This window comes from Danio aesculapii, chromosome 25, assembly GCF_903798145.1.
Source record: "Danio aesculapii chromosome 25, fDanAes4.1, whole genome shotgun sequence".
NCBI classification, from domain to species: Eukaryota; Metazoa; Chordata; class Actinopteri; order Cypriniformes; family Danionidae; genus Danio; species Danio aesculapii.
In genome coordinates, this window is record NC_079459.1 from 16,794,810 (window position 1) to 16,820,493 (window position 25,684).

General features: G+C 33.7%; 2 protein-coding genes across 2 annotated transcripts in view; one reads left to right on the forward strand and one right to left on the reverse strand.

Moving 5' to 3' along the window:
- The first annotated feature begins 107 nt into the window (after positions 1–107).
- On the forward strand, positions 108–18,271 carry samm50 (SAMM50 sorting and assembly machinery component). Its single transcript, XM_056452228.1, has 15 exons — positions 108–261; positions 1,054–1,164; positions 2,357–2,458; positions 3,182–3,269; positions 6,330–6,436; positions 6,514–6,644; positions 7,508–7,595; positions 9,551–9,679; positions 9,756–9,827; positions 9,911–9,997; positions 12,630–12,700; positions 12,785–12,852; positions 12,934–13,080; positions 17,369–17,510; positions 17,958–18,271. Exons 1-15 carry the CDS (start codon positions 241–243, stop codon positions 18,001–18,003), a joined length of 1,410 nt encoding a protein of 469 aa, XP_056308203.1. The 5' UTR covers positions 108–240; the 3' UTR covers positions 18,004–18,271.
- A 1,051-nt stretch (positions 18,272–19,322) lies between these two features.
- Positions 19,323–25,684, reverse strand: part of cacna2d4b (calcium channel, voltage-dependent, alpha 2/delta subunit 4b) — a 67,012-nt gene continuing 60,650 nt past the window's right edge. Inside the window, exons 35-37 of the mRNA XM_056452319.1 lie at positions 23,816–23,936; positions 23,649–23,726; positions 19,323–20,479 (exon numbers count right to left, since the gene is read on the reverse strand). Of these exons, the coding sequence (XP_056308294.1) occupies positions 20,387–20,479; positions 23,649–23,726; positions 23,816–23,936 (292 nt within the window). The 3' untranslated portion in view covers positions 19,323–20,386. The remainder of the gene's footprint in view (positions 20,480–23,648; positions 23,727–23,815; positions 23,937–25,684) is intronic.

Below are 25,684 nucleotides of genomic sequence, written 5' to 3' on the forward strand. Positions count from 1 at the left end.
ATTTAGAGCGTCACGTTTACTTTTAAAATAAACAAATTGTGATAGAGACCAACCTGACGTAGTTGTTCTGTCCTAGTCAGCCAATCATCATCCCATTGGGCGTGGTTAGGAACTGTCATGGCGGCCGCCGGGAGATTGTAGTAGTGTGTCAGAGAGACAGAGCGCGGACTGTTCTGTTCATATTATTGAACTGTGTTTATTATCTTATTAAGGACACTTGAATGTGAACGTCTTTTAAACATGGGGACCGTGCACGCCAGGGTAAGCGTCTTTATTTCTCCTGAGTTGCTGGAGAAGCCGAAGCAATGACCTTTGAAGAAAGAGAGTCTTTGAATGACAGGCCGAGTTCAGAAACACGTTTAGTATTTACCTCAGCAGTAATAAGATATCAAATGCATTTTGCGCAAATAAACGCGCACTCTTTAGTATACTTTAGTATAATTGCACGTCTATAGTATTGCAGCTTAATATACTGTACTCTCTGTGAAATTAAGAATATTAATAATGAGAAAAAGTAAATGTTATATTGGAATTGTTGATAAAACAGTAATGGATCTAAAACACTTTCATTCCTATATTGTTATACTAAACAACATTTAAGAATAAAAATGTAAGTAATTACATTTCATTTTATATATACAAATAAAACTATATTTTATAATATTGTCATATGCAAGCTATATATTTAGTTTTAATTAATACATATTTATTTACAAGGGAAAATGTAGAATATAGCAAGCAGTAATATATCTAAAAACAAATTCTTTTATACTACCTTAATTTTAATTATTATAGTTGAATCATTAAATTTATTCTCATTTAAACACTTCAAATTATAAAAAAAATGATTTTTTTATATTTATATATGTATATGTTGTTTATTTTCATCGTATTAGTATTAGAACTGTAAGTGTATATAATTTATTCACATTATCACATATAAACCATGCATTAAGTTTGAATTTTTAGAATTAAATGTAGCAAGATAGGTTTTTGATATAACATTAATAGATCTAAAAATGTACAAATGTTGCTCTTTTTTTTTTAACCCAGAGTCTGGACCCTCTTCCTATGCAAGGCCCTGAACTGGGGGTTCAGGCAGACGACATGGATCTGGGGGAACCAGAACGTGAAGAAAAGCAGGAAGTTCTTGAAAATAAAGATGTAAGATGGATCTTATGTCACATTCAATGTTCACACCGATTTTATATGATATATAGTGCTTGTACATGTATAATTGTGTGTAGGGTAAACTGTAAAAAATGTCAGTCAATGGTAAAAAAAAAAATGCTACTGTAAATATCGGTAACCCATTAACAGTAAGTTTCCTTAATATACAGTTGAAGTCAGAATTATTAGCCACCATTTGAATTTTTTTCTTTTTTAAGTATTTCCCAAATTATGTTGAACAGAGCAAGGAAATTTTCACAATATGTCTGATAATATTTTTACTTTTTTTAGAACCATTTTAAGGTCAAAATTATTAGTCCCTTTAAGCTATATATTTTTTTGATAGTCTACAGAATAAACTATAATTTAAATATATATATATACACTATATATACAATAACTTGCCTAATTACCCTAATCTGCCTCATTAACCTAATTAACCTAGTTTAGCCTTTAAATGTCACTTTAAGCTGTATAGAATGTCTTGAAAAATATCTAGTCAAATATTATTTACTGTCATCATGGCAAAGATAAAATGAATCAGTTATTAGAGATGAGTTATTAAAATTATTGTTTAGAAATGTGTTGAAAAATATCTTCTCTCCGTTACACAGAAATTGGGGGAAAAAATAAACAGGGGGGCTAATAATTCAGGGCAGCTACTAATTCTTCAACTGTATATATACAGTACAGTGGATAACTGACATTCTCAGTATTCCCTGCATGACAATTTATGCTTTTCGTTGACATTACTGGGGTTCCTTTTAGTTGATTTTTTTTTTTTTTGAGTTTTATGTTACATCTATTGTTGATAAATATTGTTTGTTATTGTATATTAATTTTTATATCTGTTACCATGATGGAGTTTAGTAGTTTGTGAGTGTCTTCTATATATTAGCATGTTTCTCTGCTTGTTTGTGATGAGCTTTGCTTCATTATGACTTTCTCATTACCATGTTTATGGTTGTGTTAACATGTCTGTGTAACAAAAGATGTTAGTACTTTAAAACACTGGTGTATTAACACTATAAATTAATCAAATATAGTAGTTTACAATAAAAAATTGAAATAATTTTTATCAATTGTATTGTGTTTTTAACTGTAAAAAACATCCACAAGCTGCTGTTTTTTTACCATAAATTTCACAGATTTTCACAGTGTTTTTGTATGTTTTTTGATTGCTCAGGTTGTTGTACAACATGTGCACATTGATGGACTCGGACGAACAAAGGAAGATATTTTAACGTATGAGATTGCAGACGTTTTCCATGCCAAAAACTTGATAGATGTGAGTATTCTAGATTCATATCTACTTTATATGTATATCAATCAATATTTCTAATGGAATTATTTTTATATTAATAATAATAATATTAATACATCTTAATATTTAAATATATTTCTGACTATCTGTCTGTCTATCTATCTATCTATCTATCTATCTATCTATCTATCTATCTATCTATCTATCTATCTATCTATCTATCTATCTATCTATCTATCTATCTATCTATCTATCTATCTATCTATCTATCTATCTATCTATCTATCTATCTATCTGTATTAAGCGACATTTTGATATGGAAATTTTAAAAAGGATCCCACTATATCTGTTTTTTTTTTTTTACTGTTTGTCTTCCTTTGGCTAGAAACTCTGGCCAGCATTGTGACATGTTTTTATTATTTTCATATACATAATTTGTACAAAATTGTTTAGATACACCAAAAATAGATTAATTATTTCTCTGTTATTGTGATATTTCAGAGAATTTCACTTTTTAAAAAAACAAAAATATGATGAAAATACATTAAATCCTGTTTTAAACATGCCATGTGGTATCTAGTTTTGAAGTTAGCATCTTGAGTAAAGTGCAAAATGGTGAAAAAATATAATTTAAACAATATTATACTATTCAGATAGATATTATATATATACAAATGTTGTTATAGTTTTTTTAACTATTAGGATTTTTATCATAACTGTCTTTTTATATATATAATTATGTTTCAGGTAATGAAGAAGTCCCATGAGGCCAGACAGAAACTTTTACGTCTGGGGATTTTCAGACATGTGGAAGTGGTCATCGACACTGCTGAAGGTGCGACACAAATTTAAACAGCCAAACAGAGAATCACCAATAATCAGTGATAGTGACAGTAGTGTTGTCAAGTTTCTGTATGTCCTATATGTATTAATACTGAAATATTTGTAATGATACAAAATCAATTTTCTGCGATCTATCAATACCAGCTGTGCCCTTTTTTCAGCAGTTAGCAATGTTTGTGTTTACTCTGAGTTCCCTTATAATAGATTAGCAAAATAATAAGTCAATTAACATATTATTATATATGTACATGTTTTAATGTATCATATCAAAGTTTTAATTCCCCAGTATCGCACTAAAGACTTACACACTCTACTTATAAAGCGCAATAAAACAACAGTTGTTGACCATTGTGCTGTGCACACCTTGGGTTATAAATGATCAACAATAAACAACAGCAGGTTAAACAGGATACAGTACAACCAACATAGAACAGAACATCGAATGCATACCGCAGAAACAAAGATTGGAACAATAAGATCAATTCTCTTCCAATTTAAATGCTTTTTCTAAGAGATGTAGCTTGAGTTTCCCTTTGAACAAGATATTGTTCTAATAGACATAGGTAGCCCATTCCACATTTTAGGGCCTACTACAGAAAAAGCTTGGTCTCCTTTTTTCTTTTGTTTGGATCTGGGAAATTTTAACATTTTCTTGTTTGAGGATCTTAAACATCTGCCAGAAGTTTTGACATTAATAAGGTTAGAAAGATAAGACTGTGCCTGGCCATTTAATACCTTAAAAACATACATCAAATTTTAAATTCTATTCTAAAATATCAGCAACCAGTTTAGGAAGCACGGGATGGGGGTAATGTGTTCAAACTTATGGGTGCCAGTAAGAAGCCTAGTGGATGCATTTTGGACCGCTTGTAGACAATTTATATAGGATTGGCCAATACCTGTATAAATTGAGTTACAATAGTCGAAGTGTGATTATATAAATGCATGAATTATTCTCTCGAATTCAGCACAAGTTAAAAAGCCTTTCACTTTGGCTAATAATCTCAACTGGAAAAAACAAGATTTAACTACTGCATTTACCTGTTTGTCAAATAGAAGGGCAGAATCAAAGCTGAAACCTAGATTTCTTACAGATGGTTTAATGTAATCGGATAGATTGTCCAGCATTTGATTCAGCTTACCAGAGCCGGCTAGTCCTCGTCGTCTTCTCATTTAGTTTTAGAAAATTCTTTGACATCCAAGCCTTAACCTCTGACAGACAAGCAGATAGTGCACACAGCCTGGCACCATAATTTTTTTAAGGGTTCTTAACAGGTGTTGGAAATGCTTGAATTTTAATCTTGTGTTTTAAGACACAATGGCGTAATGGGAGGTTTAAACACAGTTGTGTGGGAAAAGTATGAGAACGCATCCAGTCTCTAATGGTAAAAATTAATTAATTCTATTTTTTACAATCACATCTGCAGAAACACTTTGATTGACATTGTCCCTTTGTACAGTGCATCTGGAAAGTATTCATATCGCTTCACTTTTTCCACATTTTTTTATGTTACAGACTTATTGCAAAATGGATTCAATTCATTTATTTCCTTAAAAATTCTACTCATAATACCCCATTATATTTGTGATTTTTTGAAATTGATGCAAATTTAATACAAATAAAAAGCCTGAAAAATCACATGTATTCACAGCCTCTAAATTGAGCTCAGGTACATTCTGTTTCCACTGATCATTCTTGAGATGTTTCAGCAGCTTAATTGGAGTTCACCTGTGGTAAATTCAGTGGAATGCAAATGATTTGAAAAGGCATACACCTGTCTATATAAGGTCCCAGGGTTGACAGTGCATGTCAAAGTACAAACCAAGCATGAAGACAAAGGAATTGTCTGTAGACCTCCAAAACAGGATTGTTTCGAGTCACAAGGCTGGGGAATGTTACAGAAAAATGTCTGCTACTCTGAAAGTTCCAATGAGCACAGTGGCCTCCATCATCCATAAGTGGAAGATGTTTGGAACCACCAGGACTCTTCCTAGAGCTCGCCAGCCATCTAAGCTGAGTGATCGGTGGAGACGGGCCTTAGGCCCCGTTTACACTAACACGTTTTAGTTTTAAAACGCATAAGTTTTGCTATGGTTACGCCATCCGTCCACACTACACCAGAGTTTTTGAGCACCGAAAACGGAGCATTTTGAAAACGCTGAAGATGCCATTTTCATTCTAAAACACTGCTGCTCCATGTCGATGTGGATGGGGAAAACGGAGGCGGGGCTGCAGACATTCGCCTATCTGATTGGGGCTTTTTCCTCAATATTAAGTAGCCAATACACAATTCAGTCTTGCATCCTCTCCTTGTAAGTTCAGACTTCGCAAGTTTGATATGGAAAACAAACTCCCGCGGACTCGTTGAGTAAATCTTCAAAGGGAACAGTGTACTTTATAACCTCATTCACATCACCCTGGCTACGTTGTTTCACTTTCTTAACAATAAAATGAAAACATGATACGAGGAACTGCCTATTTACATTTTGATATTAACAACTTAATAGACACCAGAAATATTGAGGCGTCGTGCTGCATGTTTATATGACCGTCATCTCATACATCACTGTATGCATATTTATAACAAAACGCAGTCTATAACAGAACTGCCTCCTTTCAAAATTCCCAAAGACAGGTGTGCCAAGCTTGTGGCATCATATTCAAAAAGACTTGAGGCTGTAATTGCTGCCAAAGGTGCATCAACAAAGTATTGAGCAAAGGCTGTAAATACTTCTGTACATGTGATTTTTCAGGTGTTTTATTTTTAATAAATTTGCAACAATTTCAAAAAATCTTTTTTCACATTGTCATTATGGGCTATTGTGAGTAGAACTGTGAGGAAATAAAGGAATTTAATCCATTTTGCAATAAGGCTGTAACATAACAAATGTGTAAAAAGTGAAGCTCTATGAATGCTTTCCGGATGCACTGTAGATGTCATCAGATTTATTAGTTATATAACTAAATGTACAAACATAAATAAATAAATACTGCAGTTTTGTGACATCATAAAGGTAACTGATGACGGTCTGCATCTCCTCATATGCTCAGGTGCAGATGCGCTGCCAAACGGCCTGGACGTGACGTTTGAGGTGAAGGAGCTCAGAAGAATGACAGGAAGTTACAACACCATGGTTGGGAACAACGAGGGCAGCATGGTGAGATCCTGAACACGCCTGTGTGTGTTTGTGATGACGTGGAATCACAGAGACACTCAAGTGCGGATTTCTTTCAGGTCCTGGGGATCAAACTGCCCAATGTGCTTGGCCGCGCTGAGAAGCTGACCTTTCAGTTCTCTTATGGTACAAAGGAGACCTCGTACGGTCTGTCGTTCTTCAAGCCGCAGCCAGGACACTTTGAGCGCAAGTATGGTTTTAGCAGGGGAGCAGTGGTGTAAAGTAACAAATTACAAACACTCAAATTACTGTAATCGAGTAGTTTTTCTCAGGAATTGTAATTTACTAAGTAGTTTTAAAAAATGTGTACTTTTACTTACCCTTGAGTACATTTTTAGTGTTGTATCGGTACTTTTACTCCGCTTTTTTCCTTCAACCTGCAGTCACCCCTTTATTTTCTTGTCTCTGGGGATTGGCTAAAGTAGATTAATCAGTCCTGTTATTCTCGTCCAATCAAATCGCACATAGAAAGTAAATTGCATCATACTGAACAACAGCAAGACATTGGCTCCCTTATAAATGCGACAAACCATTTGGAAGCATTAAAAGTGTGCAAGAACATGTCTAAAATCTTCACACGCAATTGATCGAGAGACTTTATAGTCTGCATGTCACTGTTGAGAAGATGGATGTTTACTGTATGAGGACTGAAACCAAATGCCCTTAAACAATTACTAATGCACTACAGAATGTTACGTTTACACATGCGTTCACAAATTGCATGTAAACGCATGAGCCGTTCACATCGTAATACTCAGTAATACTCACTACTCGACTTTTAAAAGGTCTACGTTTTACTCATAGTTTGAGTAATGTTTACAACAGATCATTTTACTTTAGTTGCACTACATTTTTGGGCAAGTAATGGTACTCTTTCCACCACTGCATGGGAGTGAAGAGTTCATGTTGGTAATGATATACTTCTATGTGTATTTTTTAAGTATTCAAATTCAATTATTAGCATTTTTAATCAACACTGTACATGTTCATTATCACACTATATTGAATGATTGAATGATCGGCATGTTGCTGATAATCCCTTTTATTTTCCAGCTTCTCTCTAAACTTGTACAAAGTGACGGGTCAGTTTCCCTGGAGCTCCCTCAGAGAAACTGACAGAGGAGTCTCCGCTGAGATCAGTGTAAGATATACATTTCGTTTTTAATTATCTAAAAATATTATTATTATTATTAACCCAAATAATTTTTTTGTAACTAAATACATTTATTTTATGCATTTGGTTTTTATTAATTGTTTTTATTAATAGAATTAAATCCTCTTGATGTGTGTTTTTTTATTTATTATTATTATTATTATTATATTAAAGGGTATTTTATATATGGTATTTATTTAGTTTTATTTTACATTTTCTTTGTTCAATATACAGTATTTGTTAATAATAATATTAAAAATAATAATTAAATCTTCTTGGTGTGTGTGTGCGTGTGTGTGTGTGTGTTTGGCAATTATTATGTTAAAAGCATATTTTTCATTTATGGTATTTATTATACATTTCATTTTAAAATTTCTTTATTTAATAAACTAGTAATTTTTTAACTTTTATTTGCATTTCAATACTTGTATATTTTGCTTAATTAAATATTGTGTCAAAAAAAAAAAATATATATATATATATGTTTATTTATTTATTTATATATGTTTATTTATATATATATATATATATATATATATATATATATATATATATATATATGTTTATTTATTTATTTATATATGTTTATTTATTTATTTATATATGTTTATTTATTTATATATATATATATATATATATATATATATATATATGTGTGTGTTTATTTATTTATATATGTTTATTTATATATTTATATATATATATATATATATATATATATATATATATATATATATATATATATATATATATATATATATATATTTATTTATTTGTTTATTTATTTGTTTGTTTATTTATATATATGTTTAGTTATTTATTTATATATATATATATATATATATATATATATATATATGTTTATTTATTTATTTATTTATATATGTTTATTTATTTATATATATATATATATATATATATATATATATATATATATATGTTTATTTATTTATATATGTTTATTTATTTATTTATATATTTATATATATATATATATATATATATATATATATATATATATATATATATATATATATATATATATGTTTATTTATTAATTTATATATTTATATATATATATATATATATATATATATTTATTTATTTATTTGTTTATTTATATATATGTTTAGTTATTTATTTATATATATATATATATATATATATATATATATATATATATTTATTTATTTGTTTATTTATATATATGTTTAGTTATTTATTTATATATATATATATATATATATATATATATGTTTATTTATTACTTTATATATTTATTTATATATATATATATATATATTTATTTATTTGTTTATTTATATATATGTTTAGTTATTTATTTATATATATATATATATATATATATATATATATGTTTATTTATTAATTTATATATTTATTTATATATATATATATATATATATTTATTTATTTGTTTATTTATATATATGTTTAGTTATTTATTTATATATATATATATATATATATATATATATATATATATATATATATATATATATATATATATATATATATATATATATATGTTTATTTATTTATATATTTATTTATTTATATATTTATTTATTTATATATATATATGTTTATTTATTTATTTATATATGTTTATTTATTTATTTACAATACTTTTTTCCTTTAAAATATTGTAAATTATGTAATAAAGGTATTTTGTTATTACATTTTGTCCTTAAATATTTCATGTTTATTTTTTTCATGCATTTAAAAATGCTTTTATATTCTGCTTATGCAACAAAATAAATAATAATTTCATTGTACGATTTTGTTGTCTTATTTTTGTTGGTTTATTTCCTCTCTAGGCAAATAATATTTTCTAAAAGATGTAAGAAATTACATGTTTTTTTTTGTTTTTCCCCACAATGCTTACATGTCATCTATTTGTCCATGGATTATTTGCGCAGTTCCCGATCTGGAGGACGAGTCACACACTGAAATGGGAAGGAGTGTGGCGAGAGCTGGGCTGTTTGGCCCGAACGGCTTCTTTTGCAGTCAGAGAGGAGAGTGGACATTCACTAAAGTCGTCACTCGCTGTATGTGTCCTCTCATCATCATCAACACTAAGATATATGTCAAATCTTATATTAAACACAAAGTTTTCTTTCCCAGCATGCAATGGTCATAGACACACGCAACTCCACCATCCTGCCAAGAAAAGGTGCCTTATTGAAGATCAATCAGGTCTGTTTCAATCAGCTATTAAAAAGGAGACGCTCGTCTAAAAATGTTCATATGAAAATGATCTCATTTTTGTGGTGTTTTAGGAGCTGGCCGGTTACACTGGAGGAGACGTCAGCTTTCTGAAGGAGGACTTTGAAATTCAGCTCAACAAGACCCTGTTCTGGGACTCGGTGAGATGTTTTATTTGGAAGAAACTCTCACTTGTGTGTTTGTTTGTTGCGATTTATCATTTCTATAATACTGTGGAAGTTTGATTAAGCCATGTAATATTTTTGTTCTATTTTATTTCATTTTACAATTGTTACTTTTTGGGGCGACACAGTGGCGCAGTGGTTAGCACTGTCGCCTTACAGCAAGAAGGTCACTGGTTTGAGTCCCGGCTGGGTCAGTTGGCATTTCTGTGTGGAGTTTGCATGTTCTCCCTGTGTTCGCGTGGGTTTCCTCCAGGTGCTCCGGTTTCCGAATTGGCTGAAGTGTATGTGTGTGTGGGGGTGTTTCCCAGTACTGGGTTGCAGCTGGAAGGCCATCCGCTGTGTAAAACATATTCTGGATAAGTTGGCAGTTTAATCCAGTGTGGCGACCCCTGATAGACAAAGAGAATAAGCCGAACGAAAATGAATTGTTACTTTTTATGATCCGTTATGTGACAAAATGTCAGAATTGTGACATATAAGCATGAAGTTGTGAGATAAAAAGGTATTTTATTAAAAAAGCTACAAAAGGCCTACCAAAATGTATTGATGTTTAAAAATAGTTTTTATATTTAAATCTTTATTTAATTTTATTCAAATTAAATACAATTTTTTAGCTTTTTTTGTTGTGTTTTTATCATTTATGTGAGGTTTTGTTTGTTTTCTGAGTTTTTAGATATTTTTTAGTTAGGGTTTAGCTTAAGTCTTTTTACTACTTGAGCTTTTAAAGAAAAAAAATGTATTATTTCATGGCAACTAACAAAATATATAAAAAAAACTAACTTGTTTTATCTCAGTTAACACTTATTTTATTTCTGTTAACTGTTTTTTGTTAGCAATACCAACATTTCAATCTATAAATGTTTAAGTCTTCGTTTCAGTAAATGACAACACAAGTTTATTTAGTTTTTATAAAACATTCTCCTTTTTTTAACAAGTCTCACTGACTACGTTTACATGGACACCAATCATCTGATTTTAATGCGATTAAAACAATACTCTGATTAAGAGTCTACCATGTAAACAGATATTTTTGATTAATTTAATCAGATTAAGATCAAAATCGAACTAAAGAGGAATCGAATTAAGACATGTTGAGAATGCCGATTTTAGTCGCATTATTGAAGTGCATTACAGACATGTAAACACCTTAATCAAACTATTACCGTCATGTAGGGCTTTTCGCCGTGTTTTGCGACAGAATAGTCACACACACACACACACACACACGGCTGTTTGACACTCTTTGCAGTTTGCACCTACCGAGTCAGTGCAGACCACAGACACCTGCATTGTGAAATGCGGAGGTTTTTTTTTCTTCCATTCAGGATGTGGTATGAACGTCCGTTAAAGCAGCAGTCCTTCAGCAGTTCATAGTTGCATCCAATATCTCATTTGTCACAGGGGGGTATGCCCGAATGAAAGTAAAAGTGCCAAACCGCAGTTAAAGTTGTCAAATTAAAAAAGAAACAACCGAAATTACATGAAACTCCGGAGGAAACGTGGATAGCGTGGTGACGCAATGACGTTAATCGAATTATGTGCTATAGCATGTAAAACAGGATCATGAAAGAAACATTCAAAAAGCAACTCATGTAAACACCTTAGTCTATTATTGTCTTAATTAGATTAAGGCAAATAATTCGATTACTGATGTCCATGTAAACGAAGTCACTTAAAAAAAAAAAAAACTCTTTAGTTTCAGAAGTTTTAGTAAACAACAACATAAGCTTGTTGATGTTTTGACACTTTCATAAAGCTGTCTTTCTTATTTCATTTTTTTATCTTTAGTTTACTTCATCTTAGTCTTTTTGTCTTATTAAATGAAAACAAGTTTGTTGAAGTTTTAAACACTTTCAAAGAGCTCAGTTTGCCACATTTTCTCTTTCTAGTTTATTTAAATGTTTTTGAATAGGCTTTGTTTTGGTAAAACGTGTGTTAATGTTTTAAATACTTTCAAAAGGCTCTGTTTGAGGATTGTTCTCTTTAATTTTAGTCTTTCAGCCTGAACTAAATTACAATGAGAAACATTTCCTTTGCTATTTACTGAATTTTTTTGTAATTTTTTTAATATTTAGGTTGCTAATGTTACATAATATTAAAATAAAACTAAATGTATTTTTAAAGGTCCCCGTGAAGTGCTTTTAAATGTGCATATTTTACATTTGACATAATATGAACTGAAAAACGAGAAGAGGGTGGAACAGAGTAGCTCCTTTTTAAAATACCAATAGCGTTTCGTTTTCGTTCTCACAGATCTGCCATGGAGAGTGATTGAGATCAAGCGAATCAAATGAAAAGCAAATGAGAAGCATCTTGAAGGGGGCGGGGCATGACAGATACTAGAAGGCATTTGATTGGTCAAGATTTATGAGAAACTGAAGTATGAGGTGTCGTGGAAGAAATTGTTAATCCGTTTAAGCTGAAGTGACAAACTGGATGCTTTGGATGTTTATATCAGTTTTCTAAATACAAATTTTGTCACTTTTTGGAGCACACTACATTATTGATATTCTTAAAACTAACAGACTGAAACTAACATGTGCATTTTTTTATTTTAATTTCATGGGACATTTAACAATTTTTGGATATTCTGCTGTTTTTCTTCTAGGTTCTCAGCACCTCTCTGTGGGGCGGCATGTTGTTACCACTGGGTGAAAAGGCCTCCAGCATTGCTGACAGGTTAGTAAACATGTTCCATTACAGCTGAAAACCATCCACAGACACTCAAAGTAATGCTGTTTTCGCTTTTAAATGTGTACACAGGTTTTATTTGGGTGGTCCTACCAGTGTGAGGGGCTTCAGCATGTACAGCATCGGCCCTCAGAGCGAAGGTGAACGACTCTGACTCTCAACACTGAAGCTCAGTGTGTCGATGTCACTGACTAAATTGTGTTTTCTGTGTTTGCTGACAGGAGATTACCTCGGTGGAGAGGCCTATTGGGCTGGGGGGGTTCACCTCTACACCCCTCTTCCATTCAGGCCTGGGCGAGGCGGATTCGGGGATCTTTTCAGAACACATTTCTTCCTCAACGCCGGAAACCTGTGTAACCTCAACTACGGTGAGTTAAATAAAGACGCACAGTAGTGTTGTCAGTAGTTACATTTTACAGTGTAATATGTCCCACTACAGTTTCACATTGTTCATTTACACAAATATTTAATTAGTTAATGTCTTAAGTGAATAAGTAAACAGTTCAGGGATATATCAGATGTTCTCATTATGCTGGATCTCAAAAAAAATCTCAAAACGGTTTTCATTCATATCTTTTTTGATGCATTTATTTGTGATATTGATGGTCATTTGTTTGTTTTTTTATTTTTTTTGCTGAACTTTAGTTTAAAGCTTGAACTTTAGATAGTTTAGACTATTCGTTTTTCCATGTACTAACTACACTGAAACTGTAAACTTATTAAATTTCACTGGCATCTAAAATGTGGCTTAACAGAAACAACTGTAAAAATAGCATAGCAAAAAAAATAGCAAACTTAGCATAGAGCGGCAAACTCAGTCAAATGACAACAATAAATTAACATAATTAAGGAGTATATTTTATTTGAATGTGCAGTTACGTTGAAATATATCTTAATAATAACATTAACAATACAATATTACTACTATTATTTATATACTGAAATTACTTCCTAACAATTTAATATTTTTCACTTTTCATAATTGTGAGTTTGTCTTGTTACTTATTGAAAAGTTTTTACTTAGACATTTTGACTTAAAGGTGCAGTAGGTGATCTGCCTAAATGCTAACCGGTTAGCATAATATCTCAAATACAATCCCTCCCCTGTCGTCCATAGCCACACCTCCTGAAGTGCAGAGTAAAGGGTATTTATTTATAATAGAATAAATTGAAAGCAAAAACACCAAAACAAACTACCCCGAGGGTGAGAACATTAACAAAACAAATAAACAAACAAACCGGACTGGGCACACTGGCAGGGATCAGGACTGGAACATACTACAGGACAAGGCAACATACGACGACGAACTGGCACAGGACAGCAGACATGAAGAGATTATAAGCAGACGTAAATTAACACACAGGTGAACAAACAGGTGTATCTAATAAACTAATAATGGATTAACATGGAGGGTGGGACTAGACAATAGACTGGAGCGCACATGACACAAAGAGACAACACAAGCCATGTGCTCACATAAAACAAGACTAGAACAACACCGAAGCACACGAAAGCACGCGGCCACAATGTAAACACAGAGCCACGTGCTTAGACAACACCAACATAAACAGACGCAAGACACGAGCACACGATAGATGAAAACACCTTACCGTGCGCTCACACATATGCAACGTGCATGTTTCATCTCAGCACCAACCGAAACCAAAACCAACCAGACTGAGACGCTGAGAATGAAACAGCGCGATGCCGACAGAACAAAACAAACATGAGTACAAGAGTGTGCGTCCCAAGACCAGAGTGGCAGAACCCTGACAGATAGCTGCCTCCAAAACTGTAGTTACTGAATACTGAATACTCAGTAGTTACTGAATTTGAATTTAAATTTAAGCGTACTACTCGGCCATTAGAAACGTATGTTCTATACAGTATGAATGTGAGCAGTATGAATGGAACTCTGATGTACTACATTCGCCATTTGTCATGATCACATGACCTACTCGCGTCAGTTGCGTCGCTTAACTCCCATTCATGAATTCTCTTGAGGGGCATCATGTGATGGTGTAGCGTCCATCTGATGCACACTTCAGAATCTCAGTAAGTAGTTCAGAACAGTAAGTAATAGGTCATCCGGGTACTTCTCACATACTGATTTTCTAATTCTATAAATTTGGACATACTACTCGGGTCGCATACTGATTTTAGTGTACTATATAGTATGGAAGTATGTGATTTCGGATGCAGCCAGAGACCCATTATATCATGTCATTCACCTGTTAGAAAACTTTACAGTACTTTATAATACTACAATTCTGAGCGAAAAACATTATTATATCTAGCACGTTTTCAGTTATGTAGTTAGCTAGGAAAACTTGTCATAACGTGCAATATTTCATGCATGCAAGCAGCGACTACTGTATGCTTAGTGGTTGGCCGGCAGCATGCAGGAGTAACACTTATTACCAAGCCATACTTGCATGCTATTTCAGAGCGAATATTTAGAGTAACATGGTAAACAATATAGAGAGCGCGTCACAGGTTGTCATTGTTCAAAAATGACCCAATGTGAATATAAAAGCAACTTCAGCTCAGTACAGCAGGCTAGGCGGAATAGCGCTATTTACTGATGTTTTGTTGTTAAACTAAATAAAAATCTACATTATTGATGCTGTAAAAGGAACCTTATGAAACTGAAAATAGTCACATCAATCTTGCGCCGGAAGATTTCAGTGGCTGAACAACACTTCTGTGCATATAACCCATTCATAACAACAACATCTACATCAGCTGTGCGTGAAGCTAAAATAGTTTTAAAACAGAACATTACCTGTCTTAAAAAAAATACTTCAGCCATGGTGTCATCCTTCCTCCTGGCGTGTGTTCACGCGCAAACAGCAGATTTACTGTATGTGAACAGAGGTGCGCAGTTGTACAAATCTACATTTGCTGACAGACAGTTTGGGCTACTTGTCATAATAATGGGAATTGTCGGCCTGACAATTTTTAATTGGATGAACATTTTTTAGTCTTATGCTTCTGCCTGGAATATAAAAATACATTAAGATCATCTACTTTAAACAGTACTATGGGAATGTGAAGAGACTTTCAACCAGCACAACAAAAAATGTTTCTGAAGACAATCACCTTCTGCACCTTTAACATCTTGCATTTCTGAATTTTTTTCCACACAAAAAGTTGACATTTTTAGATGCAAACTAGAATTGCAAGAGTCAAAATATAAAACTCAAAATAGCACGAAATACCTCGATTTCTGAGGGAAAAAATGGTCAGATTTTCCAACAAACAGCCAATAAACCAACAGTAAAATATTGCAGATTTATGAAAGAAAAATATAGATAGATAGATAGATAGATAGATAGATAGATAGATAGATAGATAGATAGATAGATAGATAGATAGATAGATAGATAGATAGATAGATAGATAGATAGGCAGGCAGACAGACAGACAGACAGACAGACAGACAGACAGACAGACAGACAGACAGACAGACAGACAGACAGATAGATAGATAGATAGATAGATAGATAGATAGATAGACAGACAGATTGACTGATTGACAGACAGATAGATAGATAGATAGATAGATAGATAGATAGATAGATAGATAGATAGATAGATAGATAGATAGATAGATAGATAGATAGATAGATAGATAGAGATAAGCATACAGACAGACAGACAGACAGACAGACATAAGATAGACAGACAGACAGACAGACAGACAGATAGATAGATAGATAGACAGACATGATAGATAGATAGATAGATAGATAGATAGATATAGATAGATAGATAGATAGATAGATAGATAGATAGAGATAGACAGATAGACAGACAGACAGACAGACAGACAGACAGACAGACAGATAGATAGATAGACAGACATGATATACAGATAGATAGATAGATAGATAGATAGATAGATAGATAGATAGATAGATAGATAGATAGATAGAGATAGGCATACAGACAGACAGACAGACAGACACAGATAGATAGATAGATAGATAGATAGATAGATAGATAGATAGATAGATAGATAGATAGATAGATAGATAGATAGATAGATAGATAGATAGATAGATAGATAGATAGAGATAGGCATACAGACAGACAGACAGACAGACATAAGATAGACAGACAGACAGACAGACAGACAGACAGACAGACAGACAGACAGACAGACAGACAGACAGACAGATAGATAGATAGACAGACATGATATACAGATAGATAGATAGATAGATAGATAGATAGATAGATAGATAGATAGATAGATAGATAGAGATAGGCATACAGACAGACAGACAGACAGACAGACAGACAGACAGACAGACAGACAGACAGATAGATAGATAGATAGATAGATAGATAGATAGATAGATAGATAGATAGATAGATAGATAGATAGATAGATAGATAGATAGATAGATAGATAGATAGATAGATAGATAGATATGACTATTTAAAATAATAAAATTATTCAAAAATAAATAAATAAAGTCAGACTTGGAAGAAAATCTTGACAATTTTAAACGTTTTAACCTTTTTATTTCACTGGTGATGTTTTCTACTACTGAAATTGTGACATGTTTGCTAGATGCATATTTTCATCCTCTTGTTTATGAAACATGCTTCTGTTTTTACCTGCTGTTCTTCCAATGGTCCACTAGGGGAAGGGCCACGGGCTCACCTCAGCAAACTGGCCGAGTGCATCCGCTGGTCATATGGAGCTGGTATTGTGCTGCGTCTGGGGAACATCGCTCGACTGGAGCTGAACTACTGCATTCCTATGGGCGTCCAGAGCGGAGACAGGTACACACACTCACAAATACACATTTTTAAAGTCCCCCTGAAAGCTAGATTAAAGTGCTTTGGGTGTTCGCATCAGTCTATTCGATTCAGGTTATCTAATGCAGTGTTTCCCAACCCTGTTCCTGGGGGCACACCAAAAGAACATACATTGGAAGTCTCCCTTATCTGACCCATACATTTCAGGTTTTGGAGTCTCTTCGAATGTTCTGCTTAGTTGATTCAGGTGTGTTTGATTAGGAAGAGGTTGAAAATGTGTACTGTTGGTGTGCCTTTAGGAACAGGCTTGGGAAACACTGATCTAATGTAAGTTTGCTACAAAACAAAATAAGCATTGCTTGCAGTTTCTCACTTCCACCAATAAGAATACATTCATAAATTCAGATTCTTGACAGATTTTTTTGACCAATCAGATGCTGACACTGATGTGTTTTGTTTTTCCTATCTCAGGATATGTGACGGAGTGCAGTTTGGGGCCGGAATCCGCTTCCTGTGATTTCTCGATTGTGGTGTCACTTTCTACCTGTGATTTAAAGGATATTCATACAAATTCCATTTCAAATGCAAAGTAATGCAGTGAATGTTGGTGGATTTTTTAGTGTTGACAAACATGCTAAAAAAGGAAAACGATATAAAACCAAAAATGTTTGTTAGGATCTGTCTCCCTTTTTAAAATTCATTGGCACTTGAGTGGGGAATATATATGGACATCAGTGCTCTTATTGTCATATTTATTTGTCAATAAACAACGTCTCTGGCCTCAATTGAGTTTTCATTTATCTAAAGAAAAAGATGATTTAAGTGACTCTGAATGTGACATGGTTGTTGGTGACAGACGGACTGGTCTGAGGATTTTCACGCGCAACCATTTCTAGGGTTTACAGAGAATGGTCTGAAAAAGCAAAAATATCCAGCGAGGGCCAGTTCTGTGGGTGCAAATGTCTTGTTGATGTCAGAGGAGAATGGCCAGACTGGTTCAAGCTGATAGAAAGATTACACGCACAACATGTTGAACATTGATGGGCTACAGCAGCTGAAGACCACACCGGGTGCCGCTCCTGTCAGCTAAGAACAGGAAACTGAGGCTACAATTCACACAGGCTCACCAAAATTGGACAATAGAAGATTGGAAAAACGTTACCTGGTCTGATGAGTTTCGATTTCTGCAGCGACATTCGGATAGTAGGGTCAGAATTTGGCATCAACAACATGAAAGCATGGATCCATCCAGCCTTGTATAAATGATTCAGACTGGTGGTGTAATGGTGTGGGGGATATTTTCTCGGCACACTTTAGGCTCATTAGTACCAATTGATCATCGTGTCAACGCCACAGCCTACCTGAGTATTGTTGCTGACCATGTCCTTCCCTTTATGACCACAGTGTACCCATCTTCTGATGGCTACATCCAGCAGGAAAGTGTACCATGACATAAAGCGCGAATCATCTCAGACTGGTTTCTTGAACATGACAATGAGTTCACTTTACTCAAATGGCCTCCACAGCCACCAGATCTCAATCCAATAAAGCACCTTTTGGATGTGGTGGAACAGAAGATTCTCATCATGGATGTGCAGCAGACAAATCTGCAGCAACTGTGTGAAGCTCTCATGTCAATATGGACTGAAATCTCTGAGAAATATTTCCAGTACCTTGTTGAAACTATGCCACGAAGGATTAAGGCAGTTCTGAAGGCAAAAGGGGGTCCAACCCAACACTAGTAAGGTGTACCTAATAAAGTGGCCGGTGTGACAACATTCTAAAATAAAACAAGGCAAGTTCCCTTGGATAAAAAAAAAAAAACACACATAAGAATTTGTTTTAACTTCCTGCACTTTTTATTCGCACAAACACCACAAATTCATTGTCATTCACTGTTTTCTACACTCAAGCAAAACATTTTTCAAACCATTGTCGAGCGATATTAAAGACTTCAGGTCTCATATCAATAATCATACATACAGTTACTAAAATACCCACGTATACAAGTCTGGTTAAAAAAAGTATTAAACTGTACCTATCTCACGCAACATATGAAATGTTTCATTACAGTTTTACACAAAATGTGTCTCATTGAAAAAAGTGGTCAACCGTCATGAAAATAAACAGCAGTTTATCTGCCGCTGCTCTAAATTAGCTTTTTAAAACATTCATTGTAATCCTAAAAGTATAAAAAAAATTAAGAGAATAGCAGATCTGATGTATAACATCAAGTCACATGAGACAATCTAATATTATATCTCTCACTTTGGATCACAATGAGAAAATAGCATCTGAACAGTCATGTTGAGTCCAGCAGGGCAGAACTGACCTGTATCAATCAAGTTAAAGGGTTTGTTTACAAAATCTGTCATTTACTCACTGTCATATTGCTTCACACTATTTGTAGGTGACCTAAGGGTGAGACACTGCAGCCAAAAATACAGTGTTTTTCAGGCATCTGAGACTTTTTGAGTGTTTTTTTTGTCTAATAGAAAAGAAAAGATCAATAATACACTTTTAAGTATTTCTTTGTCACACTTGATCAATGTGTGTCTGCAGATTTCAGTTGCGATTCATATTTTGAAAAGGCTGTTTTTCTAAAATGAGTTTTTTCTCCTCTGCTAAGCCATAAATCTTCACTTCAGCAGCTTTGATGTACACCAAACTATTCATATAACTTATATTAATCACCATACTTATAGGAAAATATGCTTATATGTATGTATGGTGATTAATATTAGTTCATTTTCCCCAGCAGTGTCTTGGCTTAAATCGTATCGCAGTAAATACTATGTAGTATGAACCTGAATTCCTGATGCTGGAGATCCACAGCTGATAAGAGCGTCCCATTATTTGGTCCAGATGTCCACAGTTATGGCAGAAATATTGTGTATTGTTTAGCGGAGAGCCAGGGAGGAGACCAAACATATGACGTACAGTGTAAGAGATGCAGTTATCCCACAAGCTCCACCACAATCCTCCGCATTTTCCTGCAAAAAAAAAACACAATACAACCCAATTATACAGTTGATTTGTGATGAAACATGAATGCAGTTTTATGACACTAAAATTCAAGATATTGAGGTAAAAATGCCAATTTCATATGATAGAATTTCTCAATATCACTGGAGCAACATCCAGTTTGGCTTATAAAAATATGATCTGAAAGCCACAGCAGGACATTTGTGTGTTTTTGTTGACAATGTGTTCACGTTTGGAATGATTCAGTTGAACCAATGATTCAATGATTCATTCAAAAAGAGTCATTAGCCCCTTTCACACAGTGAAACCGGTAAATATCTGGAAAATTTCCGGAACAACTTTACCAGTAAGCTAAAAAAAAAAAGCGCTGTTCACATAATAAGGACAAGTCTTTTTTAACGAAATTTTCCGGAAAAGACTTTTCCAAAATACCGGTAAATTCTGACATCATTAACCAGAAATGGCCTCTAAACGGCTGCGCCTGTAAACGAATAAGGGCTCAGACTTATGGGGGGTTATGGTGGGAGTGGTGGGGATGTCTAGGTGTCGGGGATGTGGTGTCTGAATAACATAAGAAACCGTACTATGCACTTGGTTTCGGGCAGCCGCTGCGATCTGATACTATACCCAGTGTAGCCAGATGTAGCTGACTGATTCCAGCCCAAAAACTATCCAAAACTCATCGAAATGCAAAAACAACCGCCCAGACATCTAAAGGCTTTCATTCCAAAGTTGATGTATATAGTTGGTGTATAACTGAATTCCGGGGGTAAGTGGGGTTGTCTAGGGATGGGGGGCGCACCGTTGTAAAACTGCCCAAATTTTCACTACCCGCCTATGTTGTTTTTTACCTGCACAATCAAATTCAAAAACGCCCAATCTGGCAACATTGATTATACCAAAGTCTATTAACCTGAGTTACACTTTGGCATTCAAATTTGCTTTGAACTCGAAAGAGAAAGAAGCAGATTTGACCTGTCAGCGAACTCCTGAATAGCATAAAAGTCTTTTTTTAAAAGTCTTTTTTTACATGAACCCATTAAAAAGGAACAGTGTCATAATAAATACAATCACTATTAAAAAAGAAATTCTGTTTTGTTTGTGGCATATAGTTAACTATTTATGTGATGTGGGGTGGGTAAATGGTGTGTTTCAATCCGGCTAACACCGCAAGTAAATTTCAAACCTGTCGGAAGCACTGTAATTGATACAGTTTTTTTCCAATAAGGTGTGTACTAAATACATTTCAATTTTTATTAGGTGTTGTTCACATTAAATAATAATAATAATAAAAACATTGGTTTAAAAAGTATTTTGTGACACCTACATCCATCATTACAAACGCAGGTTTGTTTTAAATAATAACTTTGCAACGAGTCGTTCATTTTAGGCCTATATAAACTATAAAATGTCTATGCAAATGAATGCAATACTATATGTAAAAAACAAAATTATTACATACTCTAGTAGCCTATAGCCTATAAAAGGGTCAATATTGCCTTGTTGTCTCTCAGCATGCGCGCACTGAACTGCAAGTAACAAAGACAGAAGAAATTAATTAAAATAATAGAGCCCAATTTGCAGCTTTCCAATAATAGGCCAATATAAAAATAGCGCTGGACCGTTTCTCAGTGTTTCGCTGGTAATGTCTTTAAATAAATAATCAGGCCTATTGAATTATTAATTAGTTATTTATGTACAGTAATTGAGACATGAAATGAGATGAATGTGGGAACTGTAAATGAAAAAGCTTATTTATTGACTGTCTTAGTCCTGTCACTTTAAAATAACAAACACGATACATCTCTCTATATTTAGGCTAAAACACTGCTTTATTTATGTATTTATTTATTTAGGCTTACTTATTTGTATTTATGTTTGTACTTTCATTTTAGTTGTCTTTTATTTCTTTATTTCTACTTTCCAAAATGAATCCTCATTGCACTTAACAAGTTTACAATGATAATAAAGCTTGTTAACAAATTTTTAATGATTAATGAAGGAATTATAATGCTTTGTTTCAGTGTTTACCTTTATTTAAAAGTAGCAGAGTGTTTACAGATACTGTACAGTCTATTTCAGTCCGTTCGCATCCCGACCCTTTGTGCCCTCTGGCGGCATAGTCGCAAACTGCGGTCATACCTAAAAAACACTCCTTTAGAGCGGCGGTGGTACAAGGCGCGGCGTTAATGCTCATATTAAAGTGTCACCTACTGTATATAGTCCATGTAATCAGTGAAAATGACCTACAGCTGTGTCTGTGTGTGAATGTCCGGATTATTGTCAGCTGTTGCAGGGGTTGATGGATGCAAAGAGTTCTGGGAGTTGTAGTTTGTTAAGAATACCGGAAGTAACAACAATTGTAATGTGAGATTCTGATTCTTGAGAACATGTATTGCATCATTTAATCATCTTAATATAATTTTAATGTTAGTATAAAAAATGAGAACTGCTGGATTTACAACACGTTAATTAATTTACTTCTCTCAAATGACATGGAATTAAGTCACTGTTTAACTGGAAGAAGAATAAAAGAGTAAACCCAAAGAGTGGTTCTCTGAAAAGATAAAAAATAAAGCAGCCATTCAATTGTGTTGGTAACACTATAGTTAACAGTCCATTAACTAACACAACTAGCTTAATAAACTACTAATTAGCTGCTTTTTAATAGTTAGTCAGGTGGAAGTTGCGTTTAGGTTTTGGGTAGGATTAGAGACGCAAAATAAGCTCCTACTTGTTAACTACTGAAGAACAGTTAATATCTTGATAATAGTCAGGTAATTAGCCAGTAGTTAATAGCATGAATTGTGACCTAAAGTGTTACAATTAGGTTTAAAAATAACTTTTACTGTCGTGTCCATAGATATCAGCGTGTATTTTATAAACCATCAAGGTTTTGCTAGTACTAATGTGCATTTAAATCTCTGAAACTTGAAATAAATGTTGTTCATTTGAGAAGACTGATAAATATACTGGTAATTAATCGCCAACCATCAAGGAAGAGCATATTTTCCTTTTAGCTGCTGATCATGTGACCCACTAAACATAACACCGGTGTGATCATACATCTCAAAGGCTTAAAAAAGTAATAATTCAAATTAAAGTATAATAATTGCAAAAAAATCACTGTTCGATTTAAATACTACGATGTTTTGATGTATATATTTGGTAGCTTACGTGAGCATGGTATGCGTGACAGGACTCTGGCCGTCTGCGGATCTTCTGAGATTTCATCCTGTTGCACTTCACCGTGGCGTTATGTTCAGAGGAGTTAAGAAAACTGCACTTTCACACAAAAGTGTAACCGAACACACAGTTGAGGGCAAATGTAGTGATCATCAAAGGATATATTTGACCTCTTTGGGCATGAGTGTGATTGGAGCATACTGTCGAGAGCAGTCACAGTCCGCCTGAACCACCACCATCACCAGATTACTGTTGGGAATCTGCTGGAGGACAAACATCCTGAAACAGACAAATTACATAGTATTAAACTGTAATATTCAAAGTTAGTATTAATTATTCATTCATTCATTTTCTTTTTGGCTTAGTCCCTTTTACATCAGTGGTTGCCACAGCGGAATGAACCGCCAACTTATCCAGCATATGTTTTACCCAGCAGATGCCCTTCCAGCTGCTACACAAGACTGGGAAATACCCACACACTCTTGCATTTAATTCTCATGTCTTTGGACTGTGGGGGAAACCGATGCACCTAGAGGAAACCCACGCAAACACTGGGAGAACATGCAAACTCCACACAGAAATGCCAACGGGCCCAGCCGGAACTCGAACCAGCGTTCTTCTTGCTGTGAGGCGATCGCACTTCTCAGTGCGCCACCCTGATGCCTAGTATTTATTATATAATAGTATATATTAATAGATCACACTTTATTTTAATGGTCTGTTTATTTAATTTAAGTTATGGTGCATGAACATGCCAAACAATTCTCATTAGACTGTTAGGTTGGGGTTAGTGCAAGTTGACATGTACTTGCAAAGTTTCTTATAGTCAGTTAAATGTAGGAGCAGTATCAGCAGATAATAAGCAGACAGTCTACTAACACTCAAATGGACCATCAAAATAAAGTCTTAGTTATGCAGTATGTTACTGTATTTTAAAGTTGCATTATGAAAATTACTGTATATTTACAGTAAAGATATACAAAAAATTCTGTACATAAAATAGATACCAAACATGCCATATTACAGCAAACTTCCTTATACATATACAGCGAGATAAATGGTGCTGTAAATGTAAATACAGTATTTTTGTTCTAACTGACTTACAGTAAATTACTGGTGAACTTCTGGAAATTGTTAACAGTAATCACATGGTTACTAAATGCCTTTTAAAAACTGAATTACTTGGTAAGCTTGCTGAATGCAATGAAAATCTCGCAGTAAACATGAAACCAATTGCTCTGCCATGAGCATTCTATAAACTATTTATGACAAAGAACTGCAGAGATGCAGAAATGATCACAGCCTGTAGATATTACACCTGTCCTATCTGCAGATTGAAGAAGATGTAAAAAAAAGGAAAGAGCAAAGTCCGTCATGGTTTAAAGGAACACTCTACTTTTTTTGGAAATCGATTCGTTTGACTAGTCACCTTGAGCTAAACAGTGGAGTTTTACCATTTCTGAACTCATTCAGCCAATCTTCGGGAGGAGCACTTTTAGCTTAGCTTAGCATAAATCATTGAATCCGATTAGACCATTAGCATTTTGTTTTAAAAAGTTTTTCAAAAAGGGTTTCGAATATTATCCTCTTTAAAGCTTGATTCTTCTGTAGTTTAATTGCACAGTAAGAGGACTAATCTAAGAACTAAGCAGCGCTGTAAGCTAGTTACCTAGCTAGGGACTATTTTCAGGTGTTCCATAATATCATTGCCCTTCCTGCAGCCATGCTAATGCAGCAAAGTTCCTAGATTACTAGAATCAGAAAGCGCTTTATTGACAGGTATGATCACACACACAAAAAAAATTGTTTTCGTGACAGAGCAACAGAATTACAGAGACAAGACAAAAACAGATAATAAATATATTTCAAAATAGAAGTAAGTAGTGACTGCAAATATTGGCAAGTGTATGTACAGGTATATTACTATACAACGTTATATGTGCAGCTGTTATGTGCAAATTGGCATGTAAAGTATGCTGGTAAGTAAGTGATGTTTGTTTCACAATTACCGTCAAAAGGTGTTCATG

Excerpts from the sequence above, each read along its gene's own strand:
- samm50 (XM_056452228.1), top strand. The coding sequence starts at position 241 with ATGGGGACCGTGCACGCCAGG. Across the intron at positions 9,998-12,629 it reads AGACCCTGTTCTGGGACTCG|GTTCTCAGCACCTCTCTGTG; the intron begins GTGAGATGTTTT and ends TTTTTCTTCTAG. Across the intron at positions 12,853-12,933 it reads CATCGGCCCTCAGAGCGAAG|GAGATTACCTCGGTGGAGAG; the intron begins GTGAACGACTCT and ends GTTTGCTGACAG.